This window comes from Cebus imitator, unplaced genomic scaffold (genome assembly GCF_001604975.1).
Source record: "Cebus imitator isolate Cc_AM_T3 unplaced genomic scaffold, Cebus_imitator-1.0 Scaffold271, whole genome shotgun sequence".
Taxonomy (NCBI): Eukaryota; Metazoa; Chordata; class Mammalia; order Primates; family Cebidae; genus Cebus; species Cebus imitator.
Genome location: NW_016107586.1, coordinates 2,226,408 through 2,251,466, shown reverse-complemented (window position 1 = coordinate 2,251,466; position 25,059 = coordinate 2,226,408). Strand labels below are relative to the sequence as shown.

Below are 25,059 nucleotides of genomic sequence, written 5' to 3'. Positions count from 1 at the left end.
ACCTGACATCTTTTCCATGAAAGGAGCTCAGAGAATGATATGAAGGGCCCCTGAAGAGATGGCCATTTGGTTTGACTCCTGTGTTCTTCCTTTTTAGCATTCGAGATTTACTGAAGTTCAAAGAAGAAGTGACAAAAGAGAGAGACCAGCTCTTATCAGAAGTGGTAAAATTACGAGAATCCCTAGCTCAGACCACTGAACAGCAGCAAGAAACCGAGCGATCAAAAGAGGAGGCTGAACAAGCCATCAGTCAGGTCTGTCATGGAGGTCAAGAGGAAGAAATATTTCCTTCCAGAGGATGTTTGTCCTTCTCAAATTTACCCGCTTGTGCCCAAATGAAATATTCTCAGTTCTCCTTGTTTCTCTAGTTTGTTCTCTTGAGAGGAACTTTACTTGAGTTGAACTACTTGAATCGTTCTTTCTCTGCATTCTCTGTCTGAGAAGTCACTGAGGCAAACACTCCCTACTTACAGTTGTGGCTCAAAAAGATGACCCCCATGAAGGCCAGGGGTCCCAACATCTGGGGATGGTGGAAGTAGTTTCTTTGGCCCTTCTTTATTTTTATTATTAGAAAGTCATTTAGCTGACTCCTTCTGAATACTTTTATATAAAGCCAGAAGTCAACTAGATCATACACAATGTGCAGTCCCCAAGAGAAAAACATGAGACTTTTTTGAACATGAGATAAGAAAAAGACTTTCCGTAGAATACAGACATCAAGATAAACCTATAGTGCTCTCTTTAGCAATATCCAGGGTCATGTAAAGCACAATTTTATATGTAGGATAGCCAGCCACATTTTATTTAGTCCTTACTGATAGAGAATGGGATGAAATATTTCCATGTTTAATGCCCTAGAACTCGGAGCTTCCATATGTATTTGATTTTACACCACAGTTTGTAGATTTGTTGCCTACCATCAGGGTAGTCATTTGGTTTTAAGGCCCTGAAAAACAGCATAGAATATTTCTGAAAAATTTGAACACTGGGGCTCAAGAATGTCTGTACTACAGGGGAAATGCTACTGCAAAGTGTCTGCCCTGACCATCACAGACCTGAGAGAGGAGGGGACTTGGCTGGCTGAGACCTGCCACGGCCAGCGCTTATCTTGTTCTCTCTTGTGCTTTCCGCGCCCTCTAGTTCCAACAAGAAATCCAGCAACGTCAGAACGAAGCTTCACGGGAGTTCCGAAAGAAGGAAAAACTAGAGAAAGAGCTCAAGCAGATTCAGGCAGACATGGACGCCAGGCAGACAGAAATAAAAGCCCTGCAGCAGTACGTGCAGAAGAGCAAGGAGGAGCTTCAGAAGCTGGAGCAGCAGCTGAAGGAGCAGAAGGTGAGTTGGGTGTGGGTCTTTGCGAAAAACAGGAAAAACCCAGAATGGCACCTTTGTTCACACCCATTTGTGCATTTTGAATTATCTTGGAAAGCAGCAAATTCCCTTCACTACTCATGGTGGTAATATAAAACTTAGCACTGCAATTTGGTCTTTGAATGGCTTTTATAAGGTAGTTATGCCCCCCTTTTAAAATTTCCCAGCTCTAACAGGTTAATTAATTTTTTAACTTTTTATTGATCTATAATATACACATAGAAAAGTGTATATGTCACAAGTGGACAGCTTGATGAATTTTCACCACTCAACTGCATCTTGGTCACCTGCTCCCAGGGGGAGAAACAGAATATCACCAATGCCCCAGAAGCCCTTTTGTGCTCCTTCCTAGTCATTCTCCCTCTAAAAGGCCACCTCTATCCTGAATTCTAAGCAGAGATTGGTTTTGCCTGTCTTTGTACTTTACAGAAATGAAATATTACAGGATATACTCTTTGTGTCTAACTTCTGCTATATTCTGCTTGTGAGATTCATTCATGTTGTTGCAATGTAGTTATAGACTTGTGATGTCCAATATGGTAACCCTTAGTGACAAGTGGTTATTTAAATTTAACTATTAAAATGAAATGAAATTAAAAATTCATTTCCTTGATTGTACCAGCATCATTTCGAGTGCTCAGTAGCCACGGGTGGCTAGTCAATGCCATACTAGCACAGACAGAGAACATTTACGTCACTGCAGATAGCTCTATTTGACAAAGCTCAGTAGACCATTTGTTCTCATTGCTGTCCAGTATTCCACTGGGTGAGTATAACAATTTATTTTTAACAGGTTTGTTTTTATTTGTTCATTTTTTTAATTATTATTTTTTGAGATGGAGTCTGTCTGTCACCCAGGCTGGCGTACAGTGGCACAATCTTGGCTCACTGCAACCTCTGCCTCCTGGGTTCAAGCGATTCTCCTGCCTCAGCCTCCCGAGTAGCTGGGACTACAGGAGTCCACCACCATGCCCAGCTAACTTTTGTATTTTTAGTGGAGACAGAATGTCACCATGTTGGCCAGGCTGGTCTTGAATTCCTGACCTCAAGTGATCCAACCACCTTGGCCTCCCAAAGTGCTGGAATTATAGGCATGAGCCACTGTGCCAGGCCAACAGGTTTATTTTTAAGTTATTTTCAAGTTTAGGAAACTAAGGTCAATCTTTATATATTTTTAATATGGTACTGTTTTTAACACTTCCCTAACACTTCCCCTATTATAGCAGTTTAAGGTGACACAAATATTAGTAATTCTATTATGTATTTTCTTATTTCTTAAAGAAGCAATTCATATAATTGAAAAGTCTTTCTTAAATATGTTTTCGCTCAGGAAGCTTGTTTCCAAATAATTGTCAAGCCGTATAGATACTCAAAAATAGATATAAGTATACTTTTTTGGCCCATTGCTCTATTAATTTTATATAAAGCCAGAAGTCAAATAGATAATTCACAATATACAGCTTTCAGCAGAAAAACATGAGACTTCTTTGAGCATGAAAAATAAGAGAGAGGCTTTTGGACATCAGGATAAAACTAGCCTCCTGTGAAACACAATTGCATTTTTAGCATAGCTGGTTAGATTTTATTTAGTCCCATTGATGGAGAATTGGTTGGATTCTTTTCATGCTTAATTTTTGCGTGCATGGAAGTTATATTTTGGATACATTACCTAAACTGTCTTCTCTCTCTTTCTATTTTTATCTTGTAATTCATTTGTTATCCCTCCACTTTCTCAGTATCCCCCCAATAGAAATGAGCCCCCAAGATACAACCCTTTTTTTTTTTGAGAGAGTCTTGCTCTGTTGCCAGGCTGGAGTGTAGTGGCATGATCTCGGCTCACTGCAACCTCTGTCTCCCAGATTCAAGTGGTTCCCCTGCCTCAGCCTCCTGAGTAGCTGGGACTACAGGTGCTCGCTACCACGCCTGGCTAATTTTTTTGTATTTTAGTAGAGACAGGGTTTCACCATGGCCATGATGGTCTTGATCTCCTGACTTCATGATCTGCCTGCCTTCGCCTCCCAAAGTGCTGGGATGACAGGCATGAGCCACCGCACCCAGCCAATTCTTTGTTTTTATAAAACTGTATCTGCTGAGGATAGTCAAGGCAGGGAAGAGGAATATCTGGCTGACACTGAACTCAAGCAGATATAAATCACTCCACTGCTATTCCATGGTTTCGACTTAAGTTAGATTAAAAGAAAATTGTGTTGATGTTAGTGAACAGTTCTGTTGATGGAAATGTTGTAGGCATGTTAATGCAGGATTTGCTTCTGAAGATGTAGCTTCCAAGCCCCACAGCTTATAAAATCAGTTTGAATCTCTAGCTCGTTTGCAATGATTATAGCAATTGTTGCGTATGCAAAGCCTGCCAAATGGCAAACAGGCATTAAAATATTTATCTACCACCTGTGAACAAGACTTCCCAAGGCTCTCAGAAAAAAAATTATGCTCACTGTGTTATTCATTAGAAGGCATCATTTTCCTCAACCGTTTAACATTCATCATATTTGAGTGCATTAGTGCTTTCATCAGGGATAAAGAACAATTTCTACAAAGGCAAAAACTTAGGGTTGCTGTTATCTTCCCAGGAGGTTTTCGGGGCCCCCTGTGTGTATATACAAGTATTGTAATCAGATTAAAAAGCATTAACCAGCTTATTCCATACCTTTCAGATATTGAATGAGAGAGCTGCGAAGGAACTCGAGCAATTTCAGATGAGAAATGCTAAACTTCAGCAAGAGAATGAACAGCACAATTTGGTCTGTGAGCAGCTATCCCAGGAAAACCAACAGAAGGCGTTGGAGCTCAAAGTAAACACAAAGTCACATGTCTGTTCCCTAGCTCTTCCTTCCTCATTCCCTGTTAACACAGGTTTGCCTTGGTGATTGGAGCCCTCATTCGGATAGCTGATTGGCTCTACTGAGTGCCTTGACGCATCAGAGGCAGGTGCAAACGTACAGGGATTTCTTTATGCCCAGAAGAAGACTTCCATTCTTTCTTATAAAATTGCAAACCTGATTATTGATCATATAGTTATGCAAATGTTTTCCAAAGTGAGCTCAGATGTCTGTCTCTGTAACTAGCCTTACAAGAAACCAGTTGCTTAAAGCTAGAAACCCATTCACATGTGTGAATAGCCAAAAATTCAGATTATATTTTACTACTTGTATGGAGAAGGTGGGATGGAATGGCTGGGGGAGAGACTGATACTACCTAGTATTTACTTACAGGAGTGTATCACGATTTTCACTTCTGTCCACTTTATATTTTGAGACAGATTTCCTGTTCTTCTCCTTGCTCTCACTGAAGAGTGCTTACAAATTAAGTTTAGATAACAGTTTAGACTCAGATATATGTTGTTATGTCTACCTGCTTAACAGAGCAGCTTTATGTTTATCACTTTAATTTTGAAAAAAATCCATATTCCCTACTCTGGTTATGTTAGAATACTGGATGTAAAAAGAGTGGCCTAGCAAAAATTATACATAGATTTGGGCAGAGGACCATAACATTTTTGTATCACAATGTCCTTTGAGAATCTGATGGTAAGATACACATGTACATACTTATTTGCATATCTTACATGTTGTGTTTTATGCATCCCAGAAATAAAAGAGGTTTCCAGGATTTTTCTGAAGTCTAAATGTGGGGTCTGGATTAATAACCACTCAATTAGAACATCTTAGAACTGGAAGAGGCCTTAATGTCAACTAATTTGAACCCTGTAGGGTCTGAGGCTGAAAAACTTTTAAAACAGCCCAGAATGGGTAGACTTGAAACCATTCTGTATGAGAATGCAGTAAGTTAAAGCAGAGATGAGATGACTACTTAAGTCAAAATAACATATTAGCCCCTAAGGTAAAATTAAAGGAAAAAGACTCATGCCATTAATTCTTTTCCTTGATAACACGAATGGGGCATTTTGAAACATGGACTGTTTCTGTTATCAGATCATGAGCCTAATGGGATTTCGGCCTCTAGCAATAATCTGAGGATAACATGAACAGCTAATTTCAGTCTCTTAATTGTTATAAGCTGAGATAATTGCTAGCCTTTGTTTGCAGAAGAATCCCAGCTGCTTTTCCAGTCACTTCTAATGGCAAAATTTTTAAAAAGTGAATTTAATTTAAATTTCCAAAATCTGGAAAGCTTAAAGTCTTAAGACAAAAATTGGGTGCATTCCTTTGCTAGGATTATTTTTAGGGAACAGTTTGCCATTTTACAGACTGACTAGTCATACTGTGAAATATCTGGTCCACTTATCCTTATGTATACCTACAGACTAACATACTTTGAGGAAGGAGGATGCCATCTCTAGTGTATATAACTAGTGTAGAGTATTTGAATATTTTATAGCATGTTAATAACCTTCTGATAGAGATCACTTCATAAGTCCATGAAAATTGCTAATCAAATATTACATATAAAATTCACATATTTTTGATACCTACAACTCAGTATTCTTATCTTATTTGATTCTACAATTAGATGATGTATCAGTTTGTTTTCACACTGCTTATAAAGACGTACCTGAGACTGGGCAATTTACAAAAGAAAGAGGTTTAATTGGACTTAACAGTTCCACATGGCTGGGGAGGCCTCACAATCATGGTGGAAGGCAAGGAGGAACAAATCACATCTTATGTGGATGGCAGCAGGCAAAGGGAGAGAGCTTGTGCAGGGGAGCTCCTCTTTTTAAAACCATCAGCCCTCATGAGACTTATTCACTATCATGAGTATAGCATGGGAAAGACTTGCCCCATGATTCAATTACCTTCTATCAGGCCCCTCCCACAACACATGAGAATTCAAGATGAGATTTGGGTGGGGACACAGGCAAACCATATCAGATGGTAACTTGAAACCAAAATTTTCAGTCTTTTTATTATTTTTAGTTCATAAAAATACAAAATATAACCACATATTTTATTCAGTGGACAGAATTTTTCAATTTCTCTCAAAACCAAATTGTGGGTGCTTGATTTAATCTCATAGAACAACTTTACACTGCTATGGGAAGAATTTCCTTTTATTGGTTCTGAGTTTACCATCATCCAGTCCCTGGCTCTTCATTTACAAAGTGTCTCATTAATTCTTTCTTACTAATTACAGGCCAAAGAGGAAGAAGTCCATCAAATGCGCCTTGACATCGGGAAGCTCAACAAAATCAGAGAACAAATCCATAAGAAATTGCATCACATTGAAGATCAAAAGGCGGAGGTCGAACAGCACAAAGAAACCCTAAAAAATCAGATCGTGGGATTAGAGAGAGGTAAACCATTCTGAGCTTTGTTTTATTCATTTAGAAATATTTCACTGGTGACTGATGTCATCTTGCAACCCAGAGCTCCATGTTTACAAACACAACCCCTGACAAATGAAATCAGTAAAACAACACTCACGCTGGTAAACAGTCAATATGTGGTGGGGTGGAGGGCATCATTTTGAATACCTTAAACTCTTACCCTAAACAGTTCTTCCACAGGTTCCATTGGCAAAAATGAAAATCCAGCCTAAAGTGTTACTCAGTATTTGTCCATGGAGTAAATAGCATTTAAACTCTTATGTCTGAAGTGCACATGACCTGCTTTAGTTCTTCTTTTCTGAAGAAGATAGTGAATAAATTAGAATGAAAAGCCTTCATTAGAAGTATCTGGAACAATACTGCACTAAGAATGAGCAGAACAAAAATAATGGCTTCTAACACCTTTTTTCTGTCAGTACTTTGCCATGTGATGAACCCCTGTCTTACTCAGTTATAACCAACCTGTGAAGGGAAAATTTAAGTGCCACAGGGAGGTACAGAGAAATCAGTAAGGACACAAACAATGGAGTCAGAGCTGCCTGGGTTTAGATCCTATCTCCACACATCTGGTGGTTGGGAGTGAAATAAGTGAACACTTGTGGGCACTGTCTGGCATACACAGTTAGTGCAAATTACATTTCATCCGTCATCATCCGGATATATTGCTGTTTTCTGAATAAAAAATATAATTAAAATACAGGATACTTGTCAAATTTGGTGCAGCAGAAACAGCTCTGGACTTGGAGACAAATAGCCTGGGTATGAATTCTGACTACACTGAAGTATGTGAGACAGGAACACCTGTGTCCTGTTGACTTCACCCAGGCAGCTGTAAGGTGTCAATCACTGAATGAGACAACATACATAAAAGCACAAAAGCATACACTCCTCACTAAAAGTTAGGTACAATCTAAATCTCTGGGTAGAATTATTAGAAATATTTGTCACTAGTGAGACTCTGTCTTAAAAAAAAAGATTAAGGCAGGGCACGGTGGCTCGTGACTGTAATCCCAGCACTTTGGAGGCCAAGGCAGGTGGATCACCTGAGTTCAGGAGTTCGAGACCAGCCTGGCCAACATGGTGAAACCCTGTCAATACTAAAAATACAAAAATTAGCTGGGCATGGTGGCGGGTGCCTGTAATCCCAGCTTCGTGGGAGGCTGAGGCAGGAGAATAGTTTGAACCTGGGAGGCGGAGGTTGCAGTGAGCCAAGATAGTGCCACTGTACTCCAGCCGGGCTGACAGAGGGAGGCTGTGTCTCAAAAAAAAGAAAAGAAAAAGAAAAAGAAAATTGTCACTTAGGTCTTTGATTGTGGATATTTTTCCTTCTAAGACATCAATAAATAATCTTTTATTGAGACGCAGTTGCAGCTTATCTCGACAGTTTCTCTGTTCATCCATTCAATAAATTAAACTCAGACTATGAGCAGGCACTATTCTAGGCACTGGGTGCATGGAGGACTCTGCCCTCAGGATACCCACAGTGTAATGTACGTTTTCAATCTAATACCTTCTGTGACAGATATGAAGAAAAATGGAACTATAAGAGCATTTTTTGTACTTGTCTGAGTGACTATCAAAACACTCTCATATTTAAATTTCTAGATTTTTGCTTGCAATAATTCTAAGCTTTGTAAAAAAAAGTGTATCCATTTGGCTTGGAGTGCAACTCTTTTTTTTTTTTTTAAAGACAGGGTTTCACCATGTTGGTCAGGCTGGTCTTGAACTCCCGACCTCAGGTGATCCACCCGCCTTGGCCTCCAAAGTGCTTGGATTACAGGCGTGAGCCACCACGCCCAGATTAAAATGCTGGCATTACAGGCTTGCAGCACCTCGCCTTGCCTGGTCTTCCTTTTCTTTTTTTTTTCTTTCTTTTTTTTTTTTAAGACGGGGTTTCGCCATGTTGGTCAGGCTGGTCTTGAACTCCCAACCTCAGGTGATCCGCCTGCCTTGGCCTCCAAAGTGCTTGGATTACAGGCATGAGCCACCAAGCCGGGCCTGCAACTCTTCATCCTTAAATCATGTATACAAAAGTTATCATTCTCTCTCTTTTGACTATTTTATAGGTATCATCAGCATTGTTATTTCTTCTTAGGGACCACGTCCTTTTGATGTGTCCAACTGAAAAACAGCACTGGGCATAACGGTGAGGAGCACGGGTCTCCCTCCTCCGTGTTATGATTTTCTACCACAGAACCCAAGAAATAAACTGAAAAACTACCAGAACTAACAAGAGAGGTCAATGAGTTCAGCAGGGTGGCAGCTTACAAAATAAATATGTAGATATCAATAGCTTTTTTTAATACCAAAAAATAAATTAGACTATATGATGGAAAAACCCCTCTTCACAATAGCAACTAAAGTAACATATATCTGTGAATAAAGTTACCAAGATATCTGCAAGATCTCTATATTAGAAAAAGCCACAAAATTCTGTTGAGGGGTATAAAGGAAGATCTGAAAGATACATCAAGTTCCTGGATGAGAAAATGCGAGTGGATAAAAATATAAATCCGTCCAAGTTAATTTACATTTAATTTTTCCAAACAAATTTCAGTGAGTTGCAGCCTGACATGGTGGCTTACACCTATAATCCCAGCACTTTGGGAGGCTGAGAGAGAAGGATCACTTAAGGCTAGGGGTTTAAGATCAGTCTAGGCCACATATTGAGATACTATCTCTTAAAAAAAAATTGCTAGGTGTGGTGGTATGCTCCTGTGCACCTGTAGTAGCACATGCCTGTAGTCCCAACTACTTGGGAGGTTGAGGCAAGAGGATCACTTGAGTCCAGGAGGTCAAGGCTGCAGTGAGCTATGATCACACTACTACTGCACTCCAGCCTGGGTGACAGAGTGAGTTTCTTTTAAAAAAAAAATTCAATGAGTTATGTTGTATAGGACTCAAAAATTGATTCTAGAGTTCCTCCAGAAGAATAAACTATGAAAATAGAGATGAAATCTGGGAAATAAGAGTGATAAGGGAAGATTTGCCTTCCCAGATGTTTAAATGTATTATAAAGCTTCAATAATCAAATTGTGTTATGATGATGTCCAGAGAAACAGACCAATGAAAAAGACTGGAAAGGCCAGAAAAGACCCAAGATTATCATCTAAGATAAGGTATTGTTTCCTGCCATCGTGCAGTATGCATTATTAAGAAAAGAATGGGTGTGCCCGCGGAGCAGCCATCATGAGCAAAGCTCACCCTCCCGAGTTGAAAAAATTTATGGACAAGAAGTTATCATTGAAATTAAATGGTGGCAGACATGTCCAAGGAATATTGCAGGGATTTGATCCCTTTATGAATCTTGTGATAGATGAATGTGTGGAGATGGCAACTAGCGGACAACAGAACAATACTGGAATGGTGGTAATACTAGGAGATAGCATCATCATGTTAGAAGCCTTGGAACGAGTATAAATGGCTGTTCAGCGGAGAAACCCATGTCCTCTCTCCATAGGGCCTGTTTTACTATGATGTAAAAATTAGGTCATGTACATTTTCATATTAGACTTTTTGCTAAATAAACTTTTGTAATAGTCAAAAAAAAAAAAAAAAAAAAAAAAATAAAAAAAAAAAAAAAAAAAAAAAAAAAAGAAAAGAAAATAATTGCGTGACAATAAGATTCTCTTTGGGGGAAAAAGTCAACACCAAATGTTGAAACCATAAAGTCAAGATTGAGAGATTAAATGAAATAAAAGTTAAAATTTTCTATATTCTGTATTCTCTATAAATGAAGGCAAATTGACTGAAAGATTGTCAAAGCTCTTTATTATACGTAAAGAGCTTCTTTTAAAAATCCACAAAAAAGGTCAGGAGTGGTGGCTCACACCTATAATCCCAGCACTTTAGGCAGGTGGATTGCTTGAGTGCAGGAGCCTGAGACCAGCCTGGGCAACATGGCAAAAGCCCATCTCTACCAGAAAAAAAAAGAAAGATAAAAATTAGCTGGGCATGGTCGCACATGCCTGTAGTCCCAACTACTCAGGAAACTGAGAGTCAAAGGTTGCAGTGAGCTGTGGTTGTACCTCTGCACTCCAGCCTGGGCAACACAGAGAGAGACCTTGTCTCAAAAAAAAAAAAAAAAAAATCCCAAAAGTATAAACAATTTATGAGAAAAATTGGTAAAGGGCAAATGTGGGCAGTTTGAAAAACAGAAATACAAATAAGTGGTCACTAAACAGGCAGAAGCAGTAAACTTCACTACTAAGCAAAGAAATGCAAATTAAATACTGACATATTGGTTTTTAAAAATCTATCAGACTGTCAAAGATCAAAGAGAATGATGATATTCAGGGGTGGTTTGTGTGTGGATTTAAATTACTGTTAATTTTCTAGAGAGAAATGTCTTTTAAAAAATCCCCTTTGATCCAGGACTTCCTCTTCTACAGGAAAAATATGAATAAGAACTTTCACAGGATTATTTCACCGCTGGGCACAGTGGCTCACGCCTGTAATCCTAGCACTTTGGGAGGCCGAGGTTGGTGGATCACCTGAGGTCAGGAGTTCAAGACCAGCCTGGCCATCATGGTGAAACCCCATCTTTAAAAAAAAAAAGAACTTTCACAGGATTATTGCTTATAACTGAAAAAAAAAAAAAAGCAACTTAAATGTTAAAATGAGGGATTGGCTAGATTAATTATGTATTTTCACATAGTGAAAACCAATTACAAACTCAGATGCTGATCTATATTTATAGTATAGAAAGGCATTTGTTCTATGCTTGTTAATTATAAAAGCAAGCTATAAAACAGTATGCTATGTATACAATAAACTTCTGTTTGGGGGGAAAAAGTCACCATCAAATGTTAAAACCATAAAGCCAAGACTGAGAGATTAAATGAAATACATGTTACAATTTTCTATATTCTGTATTATCTATACAGAATATACAGTGTACTATATGCTTAGTGTACTGATTCCCTTTTGGGGTGTGTGTGTATTTACAAATATATATATTTATAAATATATTTATATATACATGTATATTTACATAAGAATAAGCTGGGAAAGAGACATATTACTAAGTAGATTCTGGTTGATTTAAATTTTCTCACTTTTGTTTATCTGAATTTTTAATTTCATTCTGTGTTTCTATTTACTTGTATAATAAAAAAACATTTAAAAAGAATAAGGGACTGGGTGCGGTAGCTCATGCCTGCCTGTAATCCCAGTACTTTGGGAGGTTGAGGCATGTGGATCATATGAGGTCAGGAGTTCGAGACCAGCCTGGCCAACATGGTGTAACCCTGTGTTGACAAAAGAGTCAAATTGTAAAATATTTTAAGAGATTTATTCTGAGCCAAATGTGACTGACCATGGACCGTGACACAGCCCTCAGGAGGTCCTGAGAACATGTGCCCAAGGTGGTTGGGGTACAGCTTGGTTTTATATATTTTAGGAAGGCATGAGACATCAATCAAATACTTTTAAGAAATACATTGGTTTGGTTCAGAAAGGCAGGACAACTGAAAGCAGGGGGTGGGGGCTTTGAGGCTGAAGGTAAATTTAAACATTTTCTGGTTGACAATTGGTTGAGTTTATCTGAAGACCTGGGATAAATAGAAAGGAAATGTTCAGGTTAAGATAAAGGATTGTGGAGACCAAGTTTTATTGTGTGGAGGAAGCTCTCAGATAGCAGACTTCAGAAAGAGCAGGTTGTAAAATGTTTCTCATTGGGCCTAAAAGGGTGCTTGGCTCTTTGTTGATTATCTCCTGGATCTGGAAAGGAAGGAAGGAAAACAAAGGGGAAAGGGGATTCTCTATAGAATGTGGATGTTTCCCACAAGAGACTTTGCAGGGCAATTTCAAGGTATGGCAAGGAAATATATTTTGAGGTTAAATATTTATTTATTTATTTATTTTTTTGAGACGGAGTTTCGCTCTTGTTACCCAGGCTGGAGTGCAATGGCGCGATCTCGGCTCACCGCAACCTCTGCCTCCTGGGTTCAGGCAATTCTCCTGCCTCAGCCTCCTGAGTAGCTAGGATTACAGGCACGTGCCACCATGCCCAGCTAATTTTTTGTATTTTTAGTAGAGACGGAGTTTCACCATGTTGACCAGGATGGTCTCAATCTCTTGACCTCGTGATCCACCCGCCTCGGCCTCCCAAAGTGCTGGGATTACAGGCGTGAGCCACCGCGCCCGGCCTGGGGTTAAATATTTTGATTTTCTTCCTTGTTATGCCAGAGTCAGATTGGAAGGTAAGTCACAATATATAGGGTTAAATAAAACCCATCTGAAGAGAATTTATGGTTTGTAGGGTACAACTCCCCAGGCCTCTTAGACAGGAATTTGGGCAAGATGAAAAAAATCAGAGCTAATCTTCACCCTCTCTACCAAAAATACAAAAAATAATTAGCCGGGCATGGTGATGCTGCACCTGTTGTCTCAGCTACTCGGGAGGCTGAAGCAGGAGAATCCCTTGAACTTGCGAGGCGGAGGTTACAGATCTGAGATTGTGCCACTGCACTCCAGCCTGGGTTACAGAACAAGGCTCTGTCTAAAAGAAAAAAAAAAGGAAGGACATTTTGGTGTGAGAGAAATCTTAGCCCTATTGGCCTCAGACTTTTGGCAAATGGATTAATCTCTGCAGGCCTCAGTTTCCATCTCTTTAGTGAGAGGGGGAGATAGACCTATCCCTCTTGGTTATACCAAAGATTGCATACACTCGATTAATGGTAGTTTTATAGCAAGAGACAAACATGTAAAGCAGTTTTTATATCACTGCGGCTTTTGCAGATTCTCTTAGGTTGACTCTACATTTATTATTTTTTCTCCTTGGGGATTTAGAGGTGGAGGCTTCAAAGAAACAAGCAGAACTTGATAGAAAGGCAATGGACGAGCTTCTGAGAGAAAGGGACATACTAAATAAGGTGAGTTTGTTATAGTCACACTGGTAAATAGACGTCTCTCTTCAACACTGTAATATCTAGCTATAACCAGTGTATGGTAAAAGAAAAGCTGAGGCAAACAAAAGTGGATTAGAATAAATAATAGTTCTTAATTTTCCTCTAAGCGGCTTCCTATAGTCTACCATTCACTGGCCATGAATTGCAATTGCAATATCACCTGAGAACACAAAAAGATTTTGGAGAATTAGCATATAAGCCAGGAGGGGATTTCAGAGCGTTTTGTGGATTCCGTTTTCATTGCTGGTGTGCTATCTGGCATCCTAAGCAGTTGATCGGCATTTCTGAACTTAGTATCTATAACTGACAACTTTTGCTAATCCAAAAATTACGAGTGAGTGCTAATTGAATTTTAACTCTGAGGTGTTAGGTGTAGGAATGGCAGGTCTAAGCTTTCCTCCGTCTTTTCAGGGCTGTAGCTTTTGGTTTTGTTTTCTGTCCTTATCCTGTCTGACCTTCCAGCTCAGTGTGGTCCAAAGCTAAGGGAGAGGTTATGGGAGCTTGAAGGCAGAGATCTGAAGATTCTCCATTAAATATAGGACCCCTTCTTTTTCCTATCCCACTTCCTGAAGGTTTTTTCCATTGACAGTCACTTTCAGGAGATTAACTACTTTCAGGAATTTAGGGTAAATTTTCCTGCTCAAGGATTTCTTCCAGGGAGGAAGATGCCACAGGCCACGTGTGGATGGCTAGGGCCTTGTGGGTGGTGGTGTCAGGCTGCTATAACAGCCTCATGGCTTTCGGCCAAGGCAGTTTCATCTCATCAAAGCAGAAACAGTCTATATTTGTTTATTCTGACTTTCATTATTTCTTTAGGTTTCCTGGAATTGAACAGGTGTTAACAAAATACACTATACTTTAGCCTAAAATAGACTATTCAGGGAATCTCAGGAACTGATAGGAGATTAGATCTTCACATGCTAAGCACTTTTTAAGAAAATCATTAAAGTGTTTTCTTTTTCTTGGAAAATCTTGGAAATTGTTCTTTTATTTTATACATTTGTACATGTAAACAATAATGTTGGATTTAGATTTTTTTAAATTTACATTCAACACACATTTAATCCATTTATATTTTATATGTACTAATAAACAACCAATAGGTTTTCTGCCATGATAAGACATATAGCACAATAGTAATTTTACATTTATTTGTTGATTTGATTAATGTCAATTCTTCCTTTAGGGCAGAGTATACTTTTGTATTTTTTTATTTCCTGGCCTTTGTATTCTTAGTGCCTAGCACAGCACCCGATTCTGCAGGTGTGCAATGAACTTTAATTGATAATACATTCTTTCCCCATTGACTCAATTGAAATGCCACCTTCATCCAAAGAATGAATGACATGGTTTTGACAGGTAGCAACATGAATATATTTTTATTCTTTTAGTGTCATGTGGAAGTGGCATATTTTTTAATAGAACAAATGTTCAACCCAATATCTGAAAAAAAAAGTTGACCTTTTCTGTTTTCCACATTGTCACCCACCCAACATTTAGCAGGCATTTTACCTGTGTATCATCCAGCAGTTTTCAGACCTATCTGCGGTTCTGTGTTGGTTAGAGATTTGAGAAGGAACTCTAAAGTGCCTCATGGAACTCAAGGATACAGCTGAGCCCCAGGAACCAGTTGGAAACTGGCCTGGCATTCTTGGGATGAAAGCATCTCTCTCTGCCAGTTGACTTCCTGCTGAATTTTTGCACCATTCTTCTTTCAATGAAGACTGTCTCTCTCTGTTTTCTAGTCCATATGAAAAAAATGGCTGTCACCAATAGGTACCAAGGTTACATCTTCTACTGAGTTGCAAAAATCTAAAGGCTCTATTTCAAAAGTCCTGGGGAAGGATCATTTGATCCATTCACTTGTGGCTAAAGAGGCAAACCCTTTGCATGAGCATGGCTGCCAGATTGCACTGCTACTCACTCTGTGTTTCAGGGGAACTTGGGCAGCCAACTCAAGGTGTTTCCTTTTCAGCATCCGAAATCTCCCGTGCAGCTTAAAAAAAAAAAATGTAAGTGCCTGGGTCCTATCCGAGGCCCGTTGAATGAGAAACTTGAGTTGGAACATGAGCGTCTACATTAAAAAAAAAAAAAATTAACTGGGTTAATTTTTTAAATTGTGGTTAAATACATACAACACAAAATTTACCATCAGTGACATTTAGTATATTCACAATGTTGGGCAACCTTCACCACAGTCTAGTTCCAGAACACACTCGTCACCCCCAGAAGAACCCCCGTACCTGTTCAGCAGCCACTCTCTATTCCCCACTCCTCCCACCCTGGCAACTACAAACCTGCGTTCCGTTTTTATGGATTTGACTGTTCTGGATATTTATATACATGGGATCATACACTCTGTGAACTCTAGTGTCTGGCATGTTTCATTCAGAACAGCGTTTTCAAAGTTCATTCATGTTGTAGTATGCATCAGTACTTAATTCCTTTTTATGACTGAATGCTGTTCCACTGTGTGCATATACTATATTTTGCCTATCTGTTCATCAGTTGATGAACATCTGGGTTGTATCCATCTTTTGGCTTTTGTGAATCATTTACTATGAGTACTCATGTACAAGTTTTTGCTCTCATTTCTTTTGAGTATATATCCAGGAGTGACATTGTTGGGTCATATGTTAATTCTAGCATCTTTATTTTTATTAAGCTGCTTTTTCTCTTCCTTTGTAATCAAAGCCCAAATTATATGATTAGGCTCAGTTGTTCTAACCTCACAAGATAAAGGCTAGAGCTAGAGTGGAGGTTAAAGGCATGGACTCTGGGGTTAGCCAGCCATGGATTCAAATCTTTGCTCTGCCACTTCCCCATTGTATGAACTTGTGGGCAAGTAGCTTAACTCTTCAGTCCCAGTTTCCTACCTCTAAAATGGGGCAATATAGTGCCCATTTCTTAGGGACATTGTGGTTGCTTAGTGTATTTATATATGCACTTAAAGTGCCTTGTGCAAAATTAGCATATCAAGCTCTTAATAAGCTGTAGAGAATATGATTATTTTTATTCATCCAAAAGACAAGCTATCTAATTATGTTAGAGATGAGGCAGGGGGTAAGCTTAACCCCAAATCCTCCAAACATTATGAGTATTGTGACTGCTTTGTGTCCTTATTTTTAGAACATGCTTAAGGCGGTCAATGCGACCCAGAAGCAGGTAGACTTGGTAAAGCTCCATGAACAAGCCAAGAGGAACCTGGAGGAAGAAATCCAGAACTACAAGGAGGAGGCTCAGAAGCAGAGAAAGATCATCTTTCATCTAGAAAAGGAGCGTGACCGGTACATCAACCAAGCCAGTGACCTTACCCAAAAGGTAAGCCACTCTGTGATGTGAGTGGAGCAGAGGCACATTCCTTCCTCCACATTTCTGATTGTCACAAACTTTTGCAAAGATAATTTATTCAGATTTCTGCTTGTAATTTGTGTGAAGATTTGGGAGGAATGACGTGGATGAAATATAAGCTGTTTCCGAGCTGATCCTGGCCACATTGTGAAAAGGGCAGTGTTTATACTTGGTGCTCTCTGATTTCTACTTTCCAGGGCCCTCTTCCAACTTCTGGGTTCTCCCTTTTCCCTATTGCCCTGCTGTGCCGCACTGCTGGGCCGACACCAGGGCTGCCAGCATCATCATCTCTCAACTCTCTAGTCTCTGCAGCCACCCACCATCTGTCACTGAAACTTTTGTCTCCTTAGAGGAAGGATTCCAACTTGTTGTTAGGAGAAAAGCATCTAATTAAGTGACCTCAGGTTACGATGTGAGTGACTACTACGTCTGCTAGGTGGGTCATGTATTCAAAGAGCATTTTTTAAATTCTGAAACTATTGTGAACTCCTGCAATCCCAGCACTTTGGAAGCTGAGGCAGGAGGACTGCTTGAGGCCGGGAGCTCATGAGCAGCCTGGGCAACAAAGCCAGACCCTGTCTCTACTAAAAAAATAAATAAATAAAAAGGAAAAAAACCTATTGTGAGCTGGCCACAATGGCTCACATCTGTAATCTCAGCACTCTGGGAGGCCAAGGGGGTGGATAGCTTGAGACCAGGAGTTTGAGACTAGCCTGGACAACATGGTGAAACCATGTCTCTACAAAAAAAATTAAAAAATGAGTCGGGCATGGTGGTGCATTCCTATGGTCCCAACTACTTGGAGGGCTGAGGTGGGAGGAATGCTTGAGCCCAGAATCGGAGGCTGCAGTGAGCTGTGCTTGCAGCACTGTGCTCCAGCCTGGGCCACAGAGTGAGACTCTGTCTCAAAACAAAAAACAAAAACCACTGGCGGGAATCCACACACTGGGGGAGCTAAGTTCTAGATGTCTGCTTCTTATAAACTGCTTAGGAGAGAGAAGACTAAAGGATATATATCTCCAAGAATGGCTTTGGAGACTCGGATTTCATTTTAGCCAGCTGTCTTTGTGCATTGCCTGCATTAAGCATGAGTGGTTAAAACAGTACTCTCTTTAATGCATTCATAGATGGCATGGAGGAGTGGTCTGGGAATGGCATGGGAGGCTGGGAAATGGAGAAAAGTTTTAGTTATGAGGCTGAGAAGAGAGTTTGGGAGAAAAGACTCATTTAATCACCTCTTTTCCCCCTAGCAAGATGTGATCTGTTATGCAAGGTAAGTCCTCTCTTCTATCTCCTCAATGAAATTCAGGTTACATTCTCAGTGCTTACCAATGCTCCTGCATGCTTACACTTTTTTTTTCTTTAGAGTGAAATCTCAAAGAAGGTGACAAGGGGACAGCCAATATTTGTATTACATAAATACAGAAAGTGGGAAAGAAGCTTTGCTAATAGGAAATCAGCTTCTTCCCTCTTAGACGAAATCAGTGCTGCGGAGACGCTTTCAGAAGGGCTGCTGGAGGAGCACCAGTGCCTTTGCTTTGTCTAGCTCTGCAGGACAGTGATTCCCAAGGGATTCTCACGCCCATGGTTGGGAGCTATTGGAGCAGAGCATATTTCTCTTCTGACTTAACCATCTTAGGAGCGCCACTGATTAGTTTACTGACTCTGAGGACATCGTTGTCAGTTTAGAAACTGGCATTCTTGAGCTTGGACTTGCACGATAGCTTCTGTATTCATCAGTTTACACTGCACAAATAACCTTCAAGCCTTAGTGGTTTGCAGCAATAAAGATTCATGTTTTGCTCCCATAAACGGCCTTTGCAGGTCAGCTACATCCCTGCTTTATGTCCTCTTCTTTCCAGGCTGACTCTGGTGGGATGCCCTGGCCTCTGGACAAAGGCAGAGGGTGAAATAGTGGACCCTCAGGGTGCTTCCGAGCCTCTGCTGACAAGGGAAGGGCACAGATCCTACCCACTCATATTCCACTGGCTACACAAGTCACAGGGCTGTGCCGGACATCCTGGGTAGGAGTGTGGTCCTCCTTAGGGAGGGGCCCTGTAGGGTAAGGCAGCAAATATATTTGAACATATAATGTCATCTGTTGCAGCTCCAGTTTCTTCTTCCTGATAAGCAATTTCTCTCTGTTCCCAGCTGTCATCATACTACCATCAGAGCTAACTTAAAATTTCCAGTGTGGTTTTATTATTACTCTGGTTATAATCCTCTGTCACCTCTCCCTGGGGCAGGGCTTCTGAACACTTTTCACATTACAGCACATGTAAAAAATTACATGTTGATAAGGGTTGGCTCCGTGTCTCTACCCAAATCTCATCTTGAATTGTAATCCCCACATGTCAAGGGAGGGAGGTAATTGGATCGTGGAATTTTCCCTAAGCTGTTCTTGTGATGTGAGTGAGTTCTCAGTTGAGCTGTTGGTTTCTTAAGTGTTTGGAAGTTCCTCCTTCATTCTTCTCTTTCCTGCTGACTTGTGAACTTACAGTCCACCATGACTGTAAGTTTCCTGAGGCCTCCCCAGCCATGCAGAACTGGGAGTCAATTAAATCTTTTTCCTTTATGAATTACCCAGTCACAGGGAAGTTTTTTACAGCACTATGAAAATGGACTAATACATATGTCAGTGGTACATGTGAATAAGGAGATGAAGCTATTTGGCGCTGGAGGGGACCAATCCAAGGATGCCAGCTGCCCAGGTCCCGCCTGGCCATCCTGTGGGTAGAGTGAAATCAGTATTTTAGCACACACCTGAAACCCATGCAAGGGACAGCAGTTGTGATACTCTGACCTAATGTGATAGAGTCCGAGCTCTTTGTTCTCTGTGGAAAGTTCTTTCCTTTTTCTGCATGGCACATTCCTATTCACCCTTCAAGACCTAACTGAAATGCTCAGGTCAGGCCTCCTCAGATTTGTTATGGGCAGAGCTTGTTGCTTCCGACTTTATGGATTTGTTAATGTCTCTGGAATGATGATTATCTATCTATAGTGTAATTATTTATTTGCATATTTGTTTTATCTATTTTATAGTGAACTCTTGGGGGCAAGGACTTTATTTCATTCATTTCTTTATTTCTAGCATCCTGGCACATGAGAGACACCAAAAAAAGTATTTGTTAAACAAATGGATAGATGATAAGGGGTAAAAAGAATGCTGCTACTGATTTTAATATAGGATTGTATATTTTGCTTGGCTTCCTTGTAAAAGAGAGATTCAGATACCAAGTTTTGCTGTTAACTGTTTTTCACAAGTTCTGATATTTAACTGCACATTATGTCTCACCTAAATAACTTAAATACAAGTTCTTAAAATATTACTTATCACCTACAATTTTTCTGTGTCTTGCTTAACCCCAACAGAATATATCAGTTGCTACAGCAACTTGTGCCATCTCTGGACTTCTTAAGGAGATGTATGTCTCTTTGTCTGCTCCTCAGATTTCTTTCTTTACTGCCCAACACACACACACACACACACACACACACACACGCACCCTCATTCTCGCAAACAAAAGGCTCCCTTATGTGCATTCTATTTATGGGGCATTGAGAAATGATACCAAAGGCTGGGGAAGATGTCATGAAACTGACATTTTCGTTGACTTCTAAAGTGAGTATACATTGTTCCAAGGAAAATTTAAGGAAGAACTGAATCTAAGGAAAAATAAAAAATGGAGAGACTCATATGAAATAATATTTTTAAGGAAAAACTGAATTTAAGGAAAAATAAATGGAGAGTTTATATGAAAGAATATTTTTCAAAACATAATTTATAATAACAAGAACTAGGAATCAGCCCCCAAAAGGTTAAATAAATCATGTTATATTTATTAAACATAGTATTATGTAGCTGTTAAAACCATGTGTTTGCAAATTATTTTTAAAGATAGGAACATGTTTGAAATATGAATCTGAGAAAGACAATGTAAAATTACTTGTAGAATTTGTCTCCAGTTTTGTCTGTGCACACACAAAAAGGATCGGCAGCATACCTAATTTGGCTCCTCCAATATCACTAAAGAATGTTAGAAGTTGGAGGTGGACTGGGACTGGGCACGTCACCGTGTTTCCAGCTGTAGATCTGAAAGTGGATCTGCCACCACCCTAAGGTACTAAGAGCTGGGCAAATGTAAACCCCTTCACCTTAGCGGCATTGTTCTTAGGTTGCAGTAAATTCTGTCTTACTCATGAATGGATAAAGAAAAAGCAGCTTAATGAAGCCTATGGGAAAACATGGCTGAGAACCAAAGAAAGAGAATGGCTTCTAGGAGCCCCAGGGTAAGGGTCTGGCTCTGAAAATTCTTCTATGGCAAGATCTTTAGGTTGGACCCTTTGAAATTTTTTTTTTTTTTTTTTTTGTAAATAAAAAACAATTGACTATCAGTGATTTCATAAGGTTCTTAACCTAATAGAATAAAATGCAGAGAAAAGGTTTGGCTTCCTTCAAAGAGTATAAATACGTAAAACTGGTGCCAAGTTTCCCCTAATGGGAGGAACAGTCTTCATTTAGCAAAATACGTGGATATTTGCCTTGGTTTGAAAGGTGAGTTTCCATGAACCAGAGTGAAACACAGTCACGTGTGAAAAGTAACAGGAAGTGGGAAAGGAGGAGTGGGTGGTGAGCAGGAAATGGGGAGGAGATGGGGGAGAATGGGAGAGCAGGACAGACAATGTCAGCATCAAGGCAGTAGGCTGGGTTCTGCTGGAAGTGAGGAGTTCCCAGAGATAAGACTGACGAAGGAATTGCTGGAATGGTGATGTCCAATATTTGACTTTAAGTTCCTCACTGTGCTCTGTTCTTCAAACCTCCTGTGACAAATCTGTTACATCAACCCTGCAGTTGAGGTTGCACTTTGGGGGCGCAGGCATGGTGTGATGAGGGTGTGAGGTGACACATCCCAGAAAAAGGACAGTATGTGCAAGAGACAAGATGAACCCAAGAATCTAGAATGCTATGGCAACAGCAAACCAGAGCCACAGCAAGTAGAAGAAATACAATTCCTCCAAGAATTCTTGGAGATATTAGAGGGTTTGGGGGCTTCCCAGCACACAGAATATGGAAAGTCTAGACTTGTTGTTGTCAAGCACAAGGTGACCCCAGCAGGGTACAGGACTATCACCTGAGTTAGAAATCCAACATTGTATTACCTCTAGGAAAAAGCAAAGATGAAATAAAAAGGAACAGTTGGACAGAATAAGGATCAATTGTATAATAACTGAAAACAAAATAAAGGCAGATTTAAAATCCACACCAAAGTTAGTAAAGAACAGAACTGATGTTGTGGAAACTGGAATCAGGCCAGGTGTGGTGGCTCATGCCTGTAGCCTTAGCACTTCGGGAGGATGAGGCAGGAGGATCCGTTGAGGCCAGGAGTTCAAGACCAGCCTGGGTAACATGGGAGACCTGGTCCCTACAAAAATAAAACCAGAAAATTTCCCACAGGAATCGGTGGTGTGCTCCTCTAGTCCTAGCTACTTGTGAGGCAGAGGGAGGAGGATCTCTTGAGTCCAGAAGTTTAAGGCTGAGTGAGCTATGATCATGCCACTGCACTCCGGCCTGGACAACAGAATGAGACTCTGTCTCTTAAAAAAGCAAAGAAAGAAAAAAGAAAATGTGATTAGTGGAGTGCAAACCTGAAGATTTCTCTTAGAATGCAGACAAAAAACCCTCTAGGTAATGATCACAGAGGAGATAAGAGAGAAGGCAGAGAATAGAGACCAGCCTGCAGAGAGTTGGTTTCTGATGGTGGAACTGAACCCCCAGTCAAGGATGTAGTGAGAAAATATTTTCTGGAGATGAAGAAGGAACTGTATAGGCTGACCATGTTCCAGACAAAATCAGCGACAGGAGACGCTCCATAGACTTGCCCTAGAGGAAAGTCCTTTTGTGAGTGTGTTTCATCTACAATAATGAAAAATAGTTCTCTGTGAGAATTTAGGGAAGACGAAAAAGCAGATACCTAGTTGCCCTTTTTTGTTTTAACAGGAAAATGAGTGGACGGAACCATATTAACATATTAATAGTGGTTAACTTCAGGTGATAAAGATACAAATTGTTTTAATTTGCCCCCTCCCCGCTTTGTATTTTTTAAGTAGTCTAAAATGGATGAGCTGGGCTCAGTGGCTCTCGCCTGTAAGCCTAGCACTTTGGGAGGCCGAGGCGGGTGGATCACCTGAGGTCAGGAGTTCAAGACCAGCTTGGCCAACATGGGGAAACCCCGTCTCTACTAAAAATATGAAAATTAGCTGGGGTGGTGGTGTGCACCTGTAATCCCAGCTACTCGGGTGGCTGAGGCAGGCGAATTGTTTGAACGAGGGAGGCTTAGGTTGCAGTGAGCTGAGATAGCGCCAATGCACTCCAGCCTGGGCGACAAGAGCAAAACTCTGTCTCAAAAAAATAAAAATAAAAAAATAAAGTAAAACGGATATGTATTACTTTAGTATCCTGATTTTAAAAAGGAAATAATTCTTTTTTTTTTTTTTTTTCTGAGATACGGTCTCACTTTGTTGCCACTCTAAATTTTACTATTCAGATAAATTGAGTGCAGTGGTGCAATCACCACTCACTGCAACCTCCACCTCCCAGGTTCAAGCAATTCTCCTGCCTCAGCCTTCCAAGCAGCTGGCGCTATAGGCACGTGCCACCACCCAGCTAATATTTGTATTTTTGGGAGAGATGGGGCTTCACCATGTTGGCCAGGATGGTCTCAATCTCTTGACCTTATGATCCACCCACCTCAGCCTCCCAAAGTGCTGGGATTACAGGCGTGAGTCACTGCACCCAGCTGAAATAAACAATATTAACAACATCTTGCCTTTCCTTCTGGGACCAAATAAAATTCCACCTTTTCCATGGAGCCCTCTGGCGGTTAAGGTTGCCTGTGTGCACTTAACTGCTATTTGCATGTCTGCCTCATTCTACATACTGGCTTCTCATGAGTGAGTCTTATTCAATTTTGAGTTCTTCATATTGCTTACTTACTAGTAAATACTCATATTTTTTGGAATAAGAATGGAAAGCATAATAGACATCTGAGCTAACTAGTCAGAGACTCACTTTTAAGTATCTATATTATTTTCTAATAATATATTTATTTATGACTATGGGTCTGCCCTTCCTTTAAATTCATGTGAAACAGATTACCACGATGGACGATCTTACCTGAATTATCTTTGGTATTTTTAGCTGTGAGTGACTTCCAGGTCTGGTCTCTTCTTCCTTCCGAACTGCAAAACAGCATCAACATTTGCCTTCTTGTTTCTTGCTTAGAGAAAGAAAAGTGAATTCGAAGCTGCTAAAGTCCCACATTACATTGTATATTTAGCTTGGCATTTACCAGTGAGAAAGACGATCCCCTTTTGTGCCTGAACTGGATGGCTCAGAATCCCAAACCTTTTCTTATGTGCTTGTCTCAGTCGCCATTTGCCATAATAATGGTGCATGATAAGTAGCCACAATCTCTCAGTGGGATACAGAAACAAGCCTTTCTTATTCACACACTGCAGCTGACAGAGATTCAGCTGACCTAACCTGGGCTTGTCTAGACTTGGCTCCGGGCCGTGGGTTGGGCTCAGTTCTGAACCACATGTTTCTTATCCTCCAGGTACATGTTCTTCTCATGGGGAAAGGAAGGAAAACAAGAAAGCCACGCATACAACCACATTTCGTGTGTCTCTGCTTGTCTAATGTTCTGACCTCCCATTGGCTGTAGCGAGTCACATGACCAAGGCTAACATCAACAGCATGGGGAAATGCGCTCCTCCCATTAGGCTGTGAGACAATGGGAGAGAGTGAACGTTTGTTGAACAGTAAGATAATCTACTCCAGGATTACAGCACTTTTTATCTTCATGATTTTCCTTTGCTGCACTCTAAATTTTACTATTCAGATAAATTGAGAGGAATGAGGAATGGCATGATAAGTTGTGGTCTATCATATTTCTTGCTTTCTGAAATTTTACATGTTCTAGATAAAACCATTCCTAGTTAATTATTACATCTGCGGAACATTTTTCGCATCATGCACTTGCCTCATTTTAGGATCCCCCTCCTTTTTCTTTTTTTTTTTTTTTTTTTTTTTTTTTTTTTTTTTTTTTTTTTTTTTTTTTT

General features: G+C 40.1%; 2 protein-coding genes across 2 annotated transcripts in view; both read left to right on the top strand.

The window, feature by feature from the left end:
* The window catches only part of CFAP58 (cilia and flagella associated protein 58), a 118,424-nt gene that overhangs the window by 19,656 nt on the left and 73,709 nt on the right, over positions 1-25,059 (top strand). Inside the window, exons 4-9 of the mRNA XM_017500804.2 lie at positions 98-254; positions 1,141-1,335; positions 4,044-4,181; positions 6,484-6,643; positions 13,469-13,551; positions 16,717-16,908. Coding sequence (XP_017356293.1) covers positions 98-254; positions 1,141-1,335; positions 4,044-4,181; positions 6,484-6,643; positions 13,469-13,551; positions 16,717-16,908 — 925 coding nt within the window. The remainder of the gene's footprint in view (positions 1-97; positions 255-1,140; positions 1,336-4,043; positions 4,182-6,483; positions 6,644-13,468; positions 13,552-16,716; positions 16,909-25,059) is intronic.
* LOC108284153 (small nuclear ribonucleoprotein G-like) lies at positions 9,847-10,173 on the top strand. The gene has a single exon (XM_037728591.1). It carries the CDS (start codon positions 9,866-9,868, stop codon positions 10,094-10,096), a length of 231 nt encoding a protein of 76 aa, XP_037584519.1. The 5' UTR covers positions 9,847-9,865; the 3' UTR covers positions 10,097-10,173.

Coding starts and splice junctions, on each gene's coding strand:
- LOC108284153 (XM_037728591.1), top strand. CDS start 9,866: ATGAGCAAAGCTCACCCTCCCGAGTTGAAAAAATTTATGGACAAGAAG.